The sequence below is a fragment of the Mobula birostris genome, chromosome 2, assembly GCF_030028105.1.
Source record: "Mobula birostris isolate sMobBir1 chromosome 2, sMobBir1.hap1, whole genome shotgun sequence".
Lineage (NCBI taxonomy): Eukaryota > Metazoa > Chordata > Chondrichthyes > Myliobatiformes > Myliobatidae > Mobula > Mobula birostris.
This window is the reverse complement of record NC_092371.1, coordinates 12,027,572-12,042,478: the sequence shown is the minus strand read 5'-3', so window position 1 is coordinate 12,042,478 and position 14,907 is coordinate 12,027,572. Positions and strand designations below refer to the sequence as shown.

General features: G+C 44.7%; 1 protein-coding gene across 1 annotated transcript in view; it reads right to left on the bottom strand.

The window, feature by feature from the left end:
- The window catches only part of LOC140212391 (nuclear receptor ROR-alpha A-like), a 289,576-nt gene that overhangs the window by 230,715 nt on the left and 43,954 nt on the right, over positions 1 to 14,907 (bottom strand). Inside the window, exons 7-8 of the mRNA XM_072283142.1 lie at positions 1,502 to 1,551; positions 751 to 884 (exon numbers count right to left, since the gene is read on the bottom strand). Of these exons, the coding sequence (XP_072139243.1) occupies positions 751 to 884; positions 1,502 to 1,551 (184 nt within the window). The remainder of the gene's footprint in view (positions 1 to 750; positions 885 to 1,501; positions 1,552 to 14,907) is intronic.

The window sequence follows — 14,907 nt, the reverse complement described above, 5'->3', positions numbered from 1 at the left end:
AAGTCCCTTTGCATCTTAGATATTTGCATTTTCTCTCCATTTAGAAAATAGTCCACCCTTTTATTTCTTCTACCAAAGTGCGTGACCATACACTTCCCAACAGCGCTCCATCTGCCATGTCTTTGCCCATTCTCCTAATCTAAGTCCTTCTACTTCCTCAGAACTACCTGTCCCACCACCTATCCCCGTATCGTCTGCAAACTTTGCCATAAAGTCATCAATTCCGTCAAATGTCACTGACATATTTTCAACCATCTTGCTCTTTTTGGGATCTTACTATACACTATTTGGCAGCCAGAATGCACACATTGCAATAGTGGCCTTGTGATGTAGAGAAAGGTGTGGAATTTGCAAAAGGAGGCATTTCCTCTCCCAGTCACCCACTTCCTTCAGATATCCAAATGCACCCCCGCCCCCGCCGTTGTCTTGGGAGAGATCTAGGTGGGTCTGGGTGAGGAATCACCTGGTTTGAGCAAAAGTGCCTTCACAGCAATTGCACAGAGATAACGGGAGATAAAGTGCGTGCATCAGCTCCCTGTCACAGTTCCTTCACTGACACAGAAGCAAACAAAAGAAATAAACGAATCAGAAATACCCCTACTGATACCCAACACCAGTTCAGGCTGACCCACATTTACCAAAAGTTTCTCATTTGTGCCTTGAATTAAAAGATTTTCTTTAAAACAAAACAATGGGAATAGGAATTAAGAGTCAAAAAGAATTTGGTTTGCAAAAGAATGTGCGTCCTACCTGTACAGAGACTGTGGTGCTCCATGGTGGCAATATCATCAACTGCATGGTGTACAGGAAGCGATGTCTCCATAAATTCCTCACTGACAATAGGCGGCTGATATTTCCCTTCAAGAAGCAGGCATGGGTAAAGGCTACATCAAACACGTGTTCATAAGTGTGTGTGAGAGTGAGAGTGAGAGAGAGAAAGAGAGCGCAATTAAAATTAGATCACAGAATAAACTGCCTTTAATTGTGTGTCAAGCGTAGTTGCAAAGCTTTATCAAACTACTCTGCACTTGTCAGTACGTGAGAGAGATATTTCATCTATGCAACCTCTCTGTAATGCAGGAGATTAATCGAGGAAGCTTTTAAAAAAATTAAAATTTCATAATGAGCAAAATTAATCCATGAGGCTTTAAAAATAATTTAACATACATAATGTAGCAATTTAATCTGGGAGGCTTTTAAAATTATGTAAAATTAATGGATTAAATAGAAGAATTATCTTTTCTTAATGATTTATCTAACCACAGAAGAGGTTCAGTGACTCGAAATTGAATTCTTATCCACCCCGAAGTTAAATTATGATTTACCACTGTTACACACACACCACAAACTTAAATGTAAATGTCAGCAATAACTTCAGAACTGAACCTGGTACTGCCTCACTGGACCCTTGGTGAATTAAAGCACATTATCAATATTGCACAATCTACACTTATTTTTTAAATTTATACAAGGTGCTGAAAAATGCCTTTAAATATTAAACCTGCAAAAACTTTGCAACAGCGATCTGAACCACAAAATCAGATGCGTCATCTGAAAGAAGACATTCAAAGAAAAACATGCTCAAATGTTGATTAACTCTAGACAATATGCTGGATCGATCTGTAAAGGAGAGATAAGAGCATTAGTGTGCAAGAGATTTTATCTTTGATATAGCAAACAACAATTAAGATTTATTGAAAACTGGAGTTGGTGTATTTTTTGATCTGGTCTCTGTTACACTGCCCTGTTTTTTTTCTTTAGTAAAATAATCAACATCTAAGCATTTGCTGTGTTTATTTTTAACTCTATATTTTCTTTCAAAAAAAAGGTTTTATTTCAAAAAATTCATTGAATTCAGTAGAACACAAATTTTCAAAATGAGTGAGTTCCAAGTGGTAACTGAGCATTCAGGAGAGTCAGAGGGATAAGCCCAGCACTCCCCTCCGAAGTAATCAGTGGGATAGAATTCAAAAAGGTGATACAGCCTGTAAATGTACATGTGTGTGTTTAACGGTCGGGAGGTGGGGGAGACAGTAAAAGATGCACAAAGAGAGATACTGAGAGTCAAAAGGAGAGAGTGAGAAAGAGGGAGAGAGTAGGAGATAGAGTGAGAGTGCAAAGGACTTTGAGAGTACGTGTGAGTGTGTGAGAGAATGTGAGTGTGAGTTGAAACTGTAAGAGTGAGTGAGAGAGAAAGACTGTGTTTGATAAGAGTGAGAGAGAGAAAGAGAAGTTCAGAAAATCAGAAAGAGAGCCATGCAGAGCGTGATGGACAAAGTAGCAGTTAGAGGGGAGTGGGGAGGCAGAAGTGAGAAGCCATCTGAAAGTCAGATAATCAGATAGCTAGAAAGCAGCAGAGACAACTAGAGACAGATGGGGAAAGGGAGACATACAGATAAACTGAGAGAGACAGAGAGAAAAAGAATGAAAGAAATGGGGAGGAGCGAAGAGGAGGGAGGGAGAGAGAGAGAGATTAACTAAAGCATACCTTATCAGTGGAATATTTATTTATTTTTATTTAGTGATACAGCACAATAACAGGCCTTCCAGACCAACGAGCCTCCACCACCCAATTACACCCATGTGACTAATTAACCCACTAACCCATATGTCTTTGGACAATGGGAGGAAACTGGAGCACCTGGAGGAAACCTATGCGGACACTCCTTACAGACAGCAGCGGAATTGAATCTGGGTCCCTGGCACTGTAATAACTTTACACTAACTGCTATACTGCCATGCCGCCCCCTGAAGGAGCTTATTTTGACAGATCAGCTGGAGAGGGTGGGCTTGGTAAATTTCAAATGCACCGGATTCTGCTCAAATCCTCTTCCACCCACTCTGACCCCCAGTTAAGTAATGATATTAAAATCCTCACTACCCTCCAGGGTCTCTCTGCTCCCCATCTACATAGCCTGCTCTGGCACCTCCAGAACTTCAGGGCTCTTGATTCCAACCTCACTCTGTCATTCTGTATTCAGCTGCCTGGGTCCCAGACTCTAGAATTCCTTCCCTGGCTCTCTGGCCTCTCTTTCCTCCTCGATGATGCTCTTTAAAGCCTTCCCTGTTGCTTGGCCCGTTTGTGGTTCAGGATTGATGCCTGAAGACAATGACTAAAAGTTCCACTGTGTTTTGGAGGCAGACTATGAAGTAATACAAATGGCGCTACTGTCTTTGAGCAAGATAAACTGGTTTCGATATCAGTAATTATGTCCTGCAGTGAATTAAGAATTACAACTTTCAGATTCGATAAACAGATTCTGTCTCTACAAATCATAGTGCATGAGCAAGAGATAACAGAAATAATGGAGAAGTGAAATAGGCCTAATAAATGTTTCAAGAGCTCATAACATTTTCAAATTGATACACCTTTAACTTTGTCAGATGCCTCAACTGATTCCCTAAGTCAAAAAAAAAGAAATAATAAGGCAGGTGAACTGAAATTTACGATAAAATTAAAGAAAATCTTGAGAGGAAATGAGGAAGGGAAGGGGAGGGGGGGAGGGAGGGAAGGGAGGGAGTAGGATAGAAGGGAGGAGGGGAAGGGGAAGAAGGGGATGGAGGGAAGGAGAAAAGGGAGAAGGAGGAAGGGCAGGGAAGAGGGAGGGGAAGGGGAAGAGGATTGTGAGAGGGAAAAAAGAGGAGAGGGAAGGAGCATGAGAGAATGAGAGGGGGAAACACAGAAAAGTTTGAGGGAATTTTAGAGCTTTGGGTCTAAGCCCTTTATGTGGAACATATTTTTCGGATTAATGTGACTTCAAAACACCTCAGTGCATTTCAATAGATGTTTCCTTGTTTGGAATTGTAACATGTCCATCCTACAGTGCAGTACTCCCTCCTCACTGCCCTTCCCACAGTGCAAAGCTCCCAACAGGACTTTCCCTATCAAATGTGACTCAGTCTCAGCGACATGGTTGATTCGTTTAATTCACTGATCAGGCATTGTCAGCAGTTACTGTGCCTGGGCACAGACACCCCTACACTATTCAACTGCAGAGGCAGGGCAGTTTCCTCAGAAGCCCTGCCACCACCCTCCCGTGGCAGCAATGGGCATCAGCTACCAACCACATCCTGGCAAACAAATGCAGACACAGCAGAATATTTTCCATTTCCCGTCCCATTCTGCCTCCTGCCCTCAATCTGAGGCACTGAATTTGTCCCTGGCTCTGGGTGCAGTGATGGACTCCGTGCTGCAAGGAGGTCACCGGGGACACATGGACCAGCCCAAAGAGTCGCACCTTTATTCCTTATATTACACACAATTATTCTCATACTTGCTCATACATAAACCCTTTGCACACTTGTATTCCCACACAAAACCCCTTGCACTCACAAAACCTTTCACACTCGTTCACACACAAAACCCTTCAAATATTTCCTTGTGCATAAAATCATTTGCACACTCACTCACATTTTCGCACTTGTGCATGCACAAAACCCTTTTCAAGCATGGCATTTACACATTGTCACATGCATTCAACCATTTTATCTACCTGCACACTCATAACATACACAGCCACATACACACTCACATGTGAACTAACATTTACACACTCACACACACGCACAAACTCTCCCTTTCTCAGTAAATGGTCTACCGAGTCTTATAGAGCTGCAACTTTACCTCAGGGATCTTGAGCTCAATACCGCACTTCCACAACTAACAAAGGCCAACACACTGTACACCTTCTAAATCATGCTATCAATTTGCCTGGCAACTTTGAGGGATCTATGGTCATGAACCCCAAGATCCCTCTGTTCCTTCACACTGGCAAGAATCCTGCTATTAACCCTGCTTCTAAAGCGAATCAGCTCACACTTTTCCAGAATGACCATGTGAGAAGGTGGAGCAGTGTAGCTGAATAGGAATATTTGGTCCTAACAAGGTGAAGACAGATAGGGACAGAATGATGTTCATTCAGGCCCCAGGCCTGTCCATAATCATTCCTGGAGAGGATAGGAGTGAGCCACATTCTTCAATCACTGCATTCTGTGTGTCCTTCTATCCTGAGGCTGGGTCATCTGGTTAGAGACTCTCCCATTATCAGAAATATCCTCTCCACATTCACTCTATCTAGGCCTTTCACTCTTCAGTAAGTTTCAATGAAATCTGCCCGCCCATTCTTCTAAACTCCACAGCCATCAAACACTCCTCATACATTAACCCTTTTGTTCATGGGATCATTCTAGTGAACATTCTCCGGATCCTCTCTCACATAAGGGGGCCCAAAAACTGCACACGTCTAAAAATAATGGGGTGGGGGTAGATGAGGCAATCCGAAGCTGTTGCTCCAATCCAATTTTGATTCAAGGTAAAAGTAATCTCAGACACTGTGTGCATGAGACCATGATGTGAAAACCTATCTGGCTCATTAACATCCTCCTGGGAGAGGGTATCTGCCCTCCAATGGTTTGATGTGACTCCAGACCTACCAACATGGTTGAACTCGAAACTATACCCTCAGTTCAGGGCTTTTGGAGTTGGGCAGTAAATGATGGCACTCTCCATGACATCCACATCTAGTGAATGAAGGAAAATGTCATTCAGGGAACTATGTATACCAGCCTCATTTATGAAGGTCTCCAGTCTTCACATTCCTCTCCTCCCAATGTGCTCCATCAAGTTCAAGTTTGTTGTCATTCAACCATTCAGACATATACCAAGCGAAACAACGTTCCTCTCGACGAAGGTGCACAACACAGCACATATAACTCATTCACAACTCATAAAGTAGTAGTACCAAAAATAAATGAGCAAATAATCAGGTGCATTTACAACACAACATAAAAAGTAAATAGTATAACTGGTGCGTCGTATGTGATGACACCTGTGTGGTGGCAGGGAGTTCAGTAGTCTTATGGCCTGGGTGAAGCAGCTGTTTCCCATCCTGACAGTCTTGTCCTAATGCTATGGTACCTCCTGCCTGATGGTAAGGAGTCAAAGAGATTGTTTGATGGATGGGAGGGATCGTTGACAATGCTAAGGCCCCTGCGTAGCATCACTCCTGATAAATACCTTGGATGGGTGGAAGACAGAGATCCTGATTATCCTCTCAGCAGTCCTTGTAATACTCTGTAGGGACTTGTGGTCAGATGCTTTGCAATTCCCGTACCAGACGGTGATACAGCTGGTCAGGACACTCTCAATGGTGCTCCTGTAAAAATTGGTTAGACTTTCGGGTGGGGGGGGGGTGGCGAGAGCCATGCTCACCTCAATTACCTCAGGAGGTTGAGACACTGCTACACTTTCTTGATCAGAGAGATGGTATTGAAGGACCAGGTGAGATCGTCCATCTGCCTCCTTCTTTCCTCTCTTTGTCTGCCTCCATCTATCATCTTCCTGCCACTATCTCTCAGCTCCACCACCAATCTTCCCTCCTCAACACAACCTGCCCATCATCTTTCACCCCTTCTTAGTCCACAACCAACCTGGGCAACTGTCCCTCTCCTCTTTATACTGCCCATCTCTCCTCAGTCCTGATGCAGGGCTTCTTACTTCACCACAGATGCCTCTCAAGCCATTTGGTTCCTTCAACAGCTTATTTGTTGTTCTGGATTCTAGCAATCTGTAGTCTCCTGTTGCTGTATGTATGCAACTGTGTAAGCTGGTGGCATTGGGAGTTATGGTTCTGTAATCCAGGAGGTGAAGGTTCAAGTTCTACCTGCCTCCATTTGAAGTGAGGGGCATATTCCTGTGCTTTTCTTTGCAACATCTCAATATTTACCAAGTCAAACTGGGTTAGTGCAATGCTTTTACAGCTCGGGACATTTTGGGGTTTGGAGTTCAGTTCCAGCACTGTTCTGTAAGAAGTTTCTATATGTTCTCCCCATAGAATATGTGGGTTTTCTCCAGGTCCTCCCACAGTCCAAAAGATGTACCAGGTAGATTAATTGGTCATTGTAAATCGTCTGGTAATTAGATTAGGGGTAATTGGGTTTGGTGGTGTTTGCTGGGGTGGTGTGACTCAAAAGGCTGGAAGGACCTCCTCTGTGCTGTATTTTTAAATAAAAACTTCCTTGGCATCTTATACTTTTAAATAAGATAGCCTGTCATTCTTCTAAATTCCAAGGAATTTAAGATCTATCGCCTTTAAGTCATATATACATGAATGCTGTGTACATACATCTATTGATGCTTCTGGACACATCTTCAGTGATGTTCCTGGAATCATTGGGTGTTTCGGGTCTTTCAACATCATACAACCTCCTCCAGGTGACCCAGCCACGGCTGATCAGACCCCAGCTTGTGTCCAGATGGCTAGCTACTTATGACTCCATGGCTCCCCTCTTTTGAGCCACAGCCATCTTGAGGCCCTCTCTGCCCCATCGGTGGTACTGCGGATGGCTCTCCTCTTCCTCTCTCCCTCGATGCCCAAAATGCTGAAGGCTCTAACTAAGGAACGGGCTATGAATCCCTTACAACCAACCTCCACTGGGAAACACCTCGCTCTCCATCCAGCCTGCTGACAGTTGCTGCACAGCTTGCAGCTTCCTATCAACCCCTCCCTTCGCCGTTGCCTCCAGAATTTGGTTAACATCTTCATCAAACTGCTTCCACAGTGAAGTCATGTTAGCTGCAGGCCATTTGATCCGCCTCCTGTTAGACTTCATGTTAGAGGGATTAGTTTGCAACACTTGGAGGTTCTGGGCACTATGGGGTGACTCCGGGCCTGGCCCCTTCTTCGTCTCACCAGGTTGGACACCTGCACGTTGTGCTGCTCCTGCTTCCACCAAACACTTCATCCTCGCTTGGTGGACCTTCAACCTTATTGTATTCATAGTAGGGGTTAGGCCAATTTCCCTCTCCTCTTCATATCCCTCTATTCACATTTCCCTTGTGTGTTCATTAGCATTCGTTCCAACTCACCTCCAATGCTTACCTCAACTGTTATTTGAAGGATAACTTTGCACCTTCTCAATTCTCTCAGGATTGCTACAGATTGCTGGATAGATTAACAAATTTCAGATATACCTGCTTCCAGATTAAAATCTTACATTATATAGAGTCATACAATATGAAAGGGGCCCTTCAGTTCATCAAGTTCATGCTAACCATCAACCACCCTCATGCACTAATTCATGTTAGTTCTCTTCACATTCCCATTAAATCTCTCTGAAGTTACCTGCATTTATCTGCATGCTTGGGCCAATTTGGTTAACACAAGTTAATTATTTGAAGAACTGTTGGAAAGGATTGGATGCTGACGGAATGAATTAAAGAGCTCTTGCAAAGAGCCAGCACATGACTGATGGGCTGAATGGCTTCCTTTTGTTGTGAGGTTCAAACTGCATCTCCTTGGTGCTAACCGCACCAGTGGACTCCCACCCAACCTCTACGCCATTTCTCATCCCCAACCTGAACATGCCCCTTCCCCCATCAGAGCTGAGATTAGCAGTCGGTTGGTAAGTGCCTGACTCCAGGAAACCACCAATAGACCTATCCTTCTAACTGAACAGCTAGCATGCTGAGTCTCGCCGCTTTATGCAATGCACACCAAAACTCGTGGAGAGGAGGAGACCACAAGAGCTACGGGCCAGTAGATAACAGGACGGTGTTCTACCTTGAGTTGAGGGGAAGGACAGGGAGAGGGAGAGTGTGAGAAGATATCACTCTGCTGCTCTCGTTCGCTCAGTACCAGTGAAAGGAAATGGCCCGTTGCTCTTCCATGCCCTCTGCACCGAGGCTAGGCAGCAGCAGGAGGGTAGGGGAGTTGTAAATGCTTCTAAGAACTTAACGATCTTGCTGATAATTCTGAGAATCGCTGAGGAACACATGAACACACACAAAAACAAAAATACTGGCCATCTTTGGTCCATTAACCCTTTAAAAGACTGGGAGTGGAGGGGTGGTGATTCAAGGTCAGAGATTTCACATAAGCACTCACAAGCAAGACCAGCATTTATTGTCCACCCCTAGCACCTCTCAAGAAGGTAGTGGTGAGATACCTTCTTGGACCACTGTGCCCTTGATAAACAGTACTGTTGGGAAGGGTAACAGATTATAAAGAACAGCCATGTGAATTCCTCTCCTTCTGTGAGGAGTTGTGAACACAGCCCAGTCCATCATGCAAGCCAACCTTGCCCCCACTGACTCAGTCTACACTTCCCACTGCCTTGGAAAAGCAGCCAACATAATCAAGGGCCCCTCCCACTCTGGTTATTCTCCCCTCTCTCCTGTTGGACAGAAGGTACTAAAGCCCAAAAGCTTGTACCACAGACTCAAGAACAGCTTCCCTCCCACTGTTACCAGACACTTGAATGGACTTTCATACTTTATTTTGTTTAGAGATACAGTACAGTAACATGCCCTTCCAGCCAATGAGCCTGCACCACCAAATTCCACCCATGTGACCAATTAATCTACAAATCTGCACATCTTTGGAATGTGGGAGGACACAGCCTCTTCTCGTTGTTACCATCAGGAAGGAGGTACAGAAGCCTGAAGGCACACACTCAACAATTCAGGAACAGCTTCTTCCCCTCTGCCATTCGATTCCTAAATGTACATTGAACCCATGAACACTTTTAAAAAAATTATTTCTGTTTTTGCACCATTTTTAATTTAACCATTTTATATATATTTACTGTAACTGATCTACTTAGTTTTGTTACATATTATCACATATTGCGTTGTACTGCTGCGGCTAAGTTAACAAAATTTTAGCATACACTGGTGATATTAAACCCAATTCTGATTCTGAAACCAGAGCAACCAGAGGAAACCTATCGAGGCACAAGGACAACGTATAAACCTCTTACAAACAGCAGTGGAATTGATCTGGGTCGCTGGTGCTGTAATAGTGTTACACTAATGACTACAGTACCGTGCCACTCACGATCTCCCAGTCTACATCGTCATGGTCCTTCCACACTATTTGGGTATTAGCACTGCATTTTCTCTGTGGTAGCATCACTACATTCTGAATTATGTTTCCTTTTCACTAGCTTGATGATTTATTTGTTCATCCATCCTATAAGGACTTTAGTCATCCACAATTTGTAGGGGACGGACTGGTCTGTGGGTACGGAGATGGGCAGAGAGGCCAATTCACGCTCGAAAGGTTCTTTGGCAGTGTGAACAAAAGATGGCAGCTATGTTGGGTTGGAGATCGCTGGCTCGGGCTTTCTTGGCCAACCTACATCTCTCTGCTGATATTGTCCTTTCTGCCTAAGTGTCACTGCACCCTTAAGAAAGAAGTCTGGTTCAATAAATGATTTCCCTGGAACTGGTTGATGCATTACTTCAATCTTGGTGTTGATGGCAAGCCCAAAGTTGGTACCTGCATTAGAAAACCTGTTGACACAACGCTGAATATCATCAGCATTGAGGGCACAGTCATAAGCAAAAAGGAAGTCTTTGATGATAGCTATCATAACTTTAGTTTTTGCTTGGAGCCTCCTGAGGTTGAACAGTTTCCCATCAGTGCAGAATCTGATGCCGATGCCCACGCCACCGTCTCCGAAGGTATCAGTCAACATGGTGGAAAACATCAGACTGAATAGTGTTGTGCCAAAACACAGGGTCAGAGGCAGGGAAGGGCTTGGATATCTCACTGTAGTCCTGACCTCTAGCTTGCTTGCCATCATGGAATTGCAGCACCATGGTGATGAATTTCCTAGGGCATCCGTATTTCACCATGATTTTCCACAGACCGTCCCCACTAACAGTGTCAAAGGCCTCAGACAGATTGACATTAAGGGAGAACAGGTCAACGTTTTTCTCCTGACATTTCTCTTACAGCTGCCTTGCAGCAAACACCATGTCAATAGTTCCGGAATCCACACTGGCTGTCTGGTAGGAGTCCCTGGTCAAGGTGTGATGTGAGATGGTTGAGAAGAAGCATGACGAAGATCTTGCCTGCGATCGACAGCAAGGACATTCTGCAACAGTTGTCGCAGGACTGTTGCTTTTCCTTTTGGTTGTACAGGTGGATGGTGTATGAGTCTTTAAATTCCTGTGGAATCAACTCTTGCTGCCACATGAGTTGGAAGAACTGATGGAGTTTTTCTGTTAGCACTGCCCCACCTTCCTTGTAGGACATGGCTGGTATTGTGTCTGATCTAAGCGCTTTGGTCGCTAGAGAGCTGATGTATTGCTTTCTGGGTCTTGGCTAAGGTCAGTGGAACATCCAGTGCTTCACTGACAGGTACTTGTGGGAGGCAATCAATGGCTTCGTCATTTATAGTTGAAGAACAATTCAAAACAGTGTTAAAGTGCTCAGCTCACCTGTGAAGAATTTTCTCTTCGTCCATGATCAGCATCCTTTCCATCAGCACTAAGGAGAGGAGATGATCCTGATAATGTGGGGTTAGACTTCTTTTAGTGCAGCTTAGACATTCTTTAAATCATACCTCTCTGTATATACCTGCTCAGCCAGGAATCCTGTATCTGGTGCAGTTTTTTGTACGTTATTGAAGGCATTCTTCGAGATGGGTTTAGGGCCACTAAGGAAAGCTTTGTGGAGACGATGTTTGATGTCAACATAATTTTTCATCAAACCAGTCCTTGTGCTTCCTGGTAGCAAGCCCCAGGATCTCTGTAGTAGTGTAATAGATCAGCTCCTGAAGGAATGTTCAGAGGGGTGGTGTTTAAGTGGTCTTCCAGAGTATCAGCAAAAGATTGCTTCATGTTGCTGCTTTTCAGCTTGGAGATGTTCGGCCACTTTGGGGCTTTCTTTCTTTGTCAGCATCTCTTGGGCTGGATATGGATGTTAAGTTTAGAAACAATGAGACAGTAGTCTGTCCAGCATTCAGCACGCACATAGATTTTGTCACTCTTACGTCCTGCATCTGTCTCTCTTCCTGACGATGATGTTGCCAATTAGATGCCAGTGATGATTCATCTATGAAGTTCTGTTATGGGTGGGAAGGCAAAAGATGGGATTGGTGATCAACAATTTATGTTCGGTACATGTCTGGAGCAGTAGAAGACCGGTACTGTTGTATCAGCGAATGCCATATTTCCCAATGACCCCATCCAATGTTCCCTCTAATCTGTAATGACCAGTGTGCACAAAAATCTTGTGCTGTGCAATTTTTCGCCCAATGACAACAACATGTGCACACTGAATAGTTTCTTCAATGAAGACAGTATAAGTAAGCCAGTTCTAAAATCTGCAAATCATCGCAAACTCCACATTGTCAACACCGGCTGCACCAGAAACTAGAAAAGGAAATTTGACTGTGTACAATCATGAAATAAAATTAACATGCCAATGAGGTAGAGGGTGACAACCTTTTCTGCGCTAGTTGCAAAAGATATGTGCACGCGCACACCTTAGAAGAAACATTGACTCCATCCCAGAAGGTGTTGTCAGAGCCTACTCTACCAAGATGATAAAACTTGTCTGCTTTGGGACCAGTGGCAATAACTGAGTGCGGTTCTTCATAGAACTTGTCTTTGACATCATCTGGTTTGGTCATGGTTGGGCATTAATGCTGATAATGGTGACATGCTTCCTCCCATGCGATTTGGCGGGGGCGGGGGCGTGGTTTCATGGTCATGAGCTGGTCATTCATACCCTTTAGAGGTCCAGCAAGCTTGCCAGAGATCTCTGACTTCACTTCAAATCCAACCCCTGCCTAATTTCAGTCTTGATTTCCTCTTCCACTTCAAAGAACGTGCATCCGGTGTGCCTTTCACAAAGTTTGCCCTCTCCTGCAAGCCAGGTCTCAAAGAGGACTGCAATATCAATATCATATCGGGTTAACTCTCTCCCATTAGAGATTTCCCCTCTGAGGTCTGTCAGCATCGACTCTGTCCAACAGTGTGTGCACATTCCACACACCAAGGGTAAAAGAAATGATCCTTAATTTTCTCTTTGTATTTTGACCTCTGTGATAGGGTCCCTGCCAGCTGTGGTAAACTGGCCAGGGAATGAATGGCGTAGGCAATGTTCAAGACACCCTTTCTAGCCCCTTCCTCATACCAGGTAGGTGAGCAGTGCATTCCTGAAAAGAGCTGCTCAGTCACTCAAGACGCTGCCGAAAGCTGCTCCTGGATAATGACCAGTTGGCCTGAGCCACCAGTGTGCAGGTTTGTGCTGTGGTTGGCAGTGTACCCACACCTGCTGCTTTGTCACTAGCCTGTCACCACAGGACAGGTTAGTTTGGGTTGGGAAGAATGGATGACGAGAGTGACTTGTGCAAATACTTAGTTTAAAGTGAGAAAGAGCTGCACAGCATCAACCTCACTCACTTGTCTGAGACCATCTGATTGTAGACTCCAAGAGAGGGAAACCGGAGGTCTATGAGCCAGTAATCATAGGAGGATTAGAGGTGGTAAGTAAATTTGAACTCCAAGGTGTCACTATCTCAGAGCACCTGTCCTGGACCCATCATATTAGTGTAATTGCAAAGAAAGCACAACAGCACCTCTACTTCCTCAGGAGTCTGCGGAGATTCAGCATGTCATCATAAACCTTGGCAAACTTCTATAGACATGTGGTGGAAAGTGTGCTGACTGGCTGCATTACAGCCTAGTATGGAATCACCAATGCCTTTTGAGTGGAAAATCCTACAAAAAGTAGTGGATTCAGCCCAGTACGTCATGAGTAAAGCCCTCCCAACCATTGAGGACATCTACATGAAATGTTGCTGTAAAAAAGCAGCATCCATCATCAAAATTCCTCACCACCCAGGCCATACTCTTTCTTGCTGCTGCTTCAAGTAGAACATACAGGTGCCTCAGGAATCGCACTACCAGGTTCAAGAACTGTTACCACTGCTCAACCATCAGGCTCTTGAACAAAAGGGGATAACCACACTCATTTAAAGATTCTTTTATCTTGTTATTTGATGCTCGTTATTTATTGTCATTTATTTATATCTGCATTTTCAATTTGTTGTCCATTGATTCTGTTTACAGTTACCGTTCTACAGATTTGCTAAGTATGCCTGTAGAAAAAGAATCGCAGGGTTGTACGTGATGACATGTATATACTCAAACTTTGAACTGTATCCGGTGGTAAGAGAGAATCAAGACAGCCCCAGAGAGAGTCAGATGCAGTGGATGATCATGACATCCTTAATGCCATGACATCTATCACGCTCTAAGCACTCCACAGTTTCTTGGTGGGTCCGCCATTGAGCCACACTAGTGGTTTCCTCCAGTGGTTTCCTCCACACAGTCTTTGCCAGCTTGGGTAGGCAAGCCCAAACTCACTGAGGGTTTAAGACCCATTGATTACCCTCACCTGGTTTAGCCTGATCATCGAAGCACTGTTGCTAGTAAACAGCTGCTTGGAGTCACAGATGTGAGCTAAGTGCCAAGTGGGGACTGGACCATTGGTGGTCGAACTTCTCCCAAGGGGGCATCAGAAGTGCTACTCTTCCCTGACACCCCATACGGACCTTGATGTACTTATATATGGAATGTTCTGCCTAGATGTGGTACTGTCTTCTCACCACCATTCTAGCATGCAGAGGTCCCACTCACTGCACAGCTCCCTTCTCACTGCCGCTCTTACAACATGGTGACCTCTCCTCACTGTCTCTCTCACAGTGCTGAGCTCCCTCCCTCTTCACAGTACCTCCCTCCATCCTCACCGCAACTCCCACAGCCCAGCGCTCCATCTTCACCACCTCTCCCACAACACAGCACACCCTCCTTACCGCAACTCCCACAATGCAGATATCCCTCCTCACTGCCCCTGCCACAGCATGGCATCCCTCCTCACTTCCCCTCATGCTGTGCGGTGGTCCCTCCTCACAGCCCTCCCACAGTGCTGAGCTCCCTCCTCACAGTGTAGGCACTCTCTCAGCTCTACATTGAACTGCCCAGATTTGACCACGTCTTCCAGATTGGAACAAGATCCCTTGAGCAGGTGTCCTTATAGGTAAGGGCATGTACCAACAAGCCCAAGAGGAGACTTGGTCATTTTCTACAGTATTCTCAGCTGCAGGCTA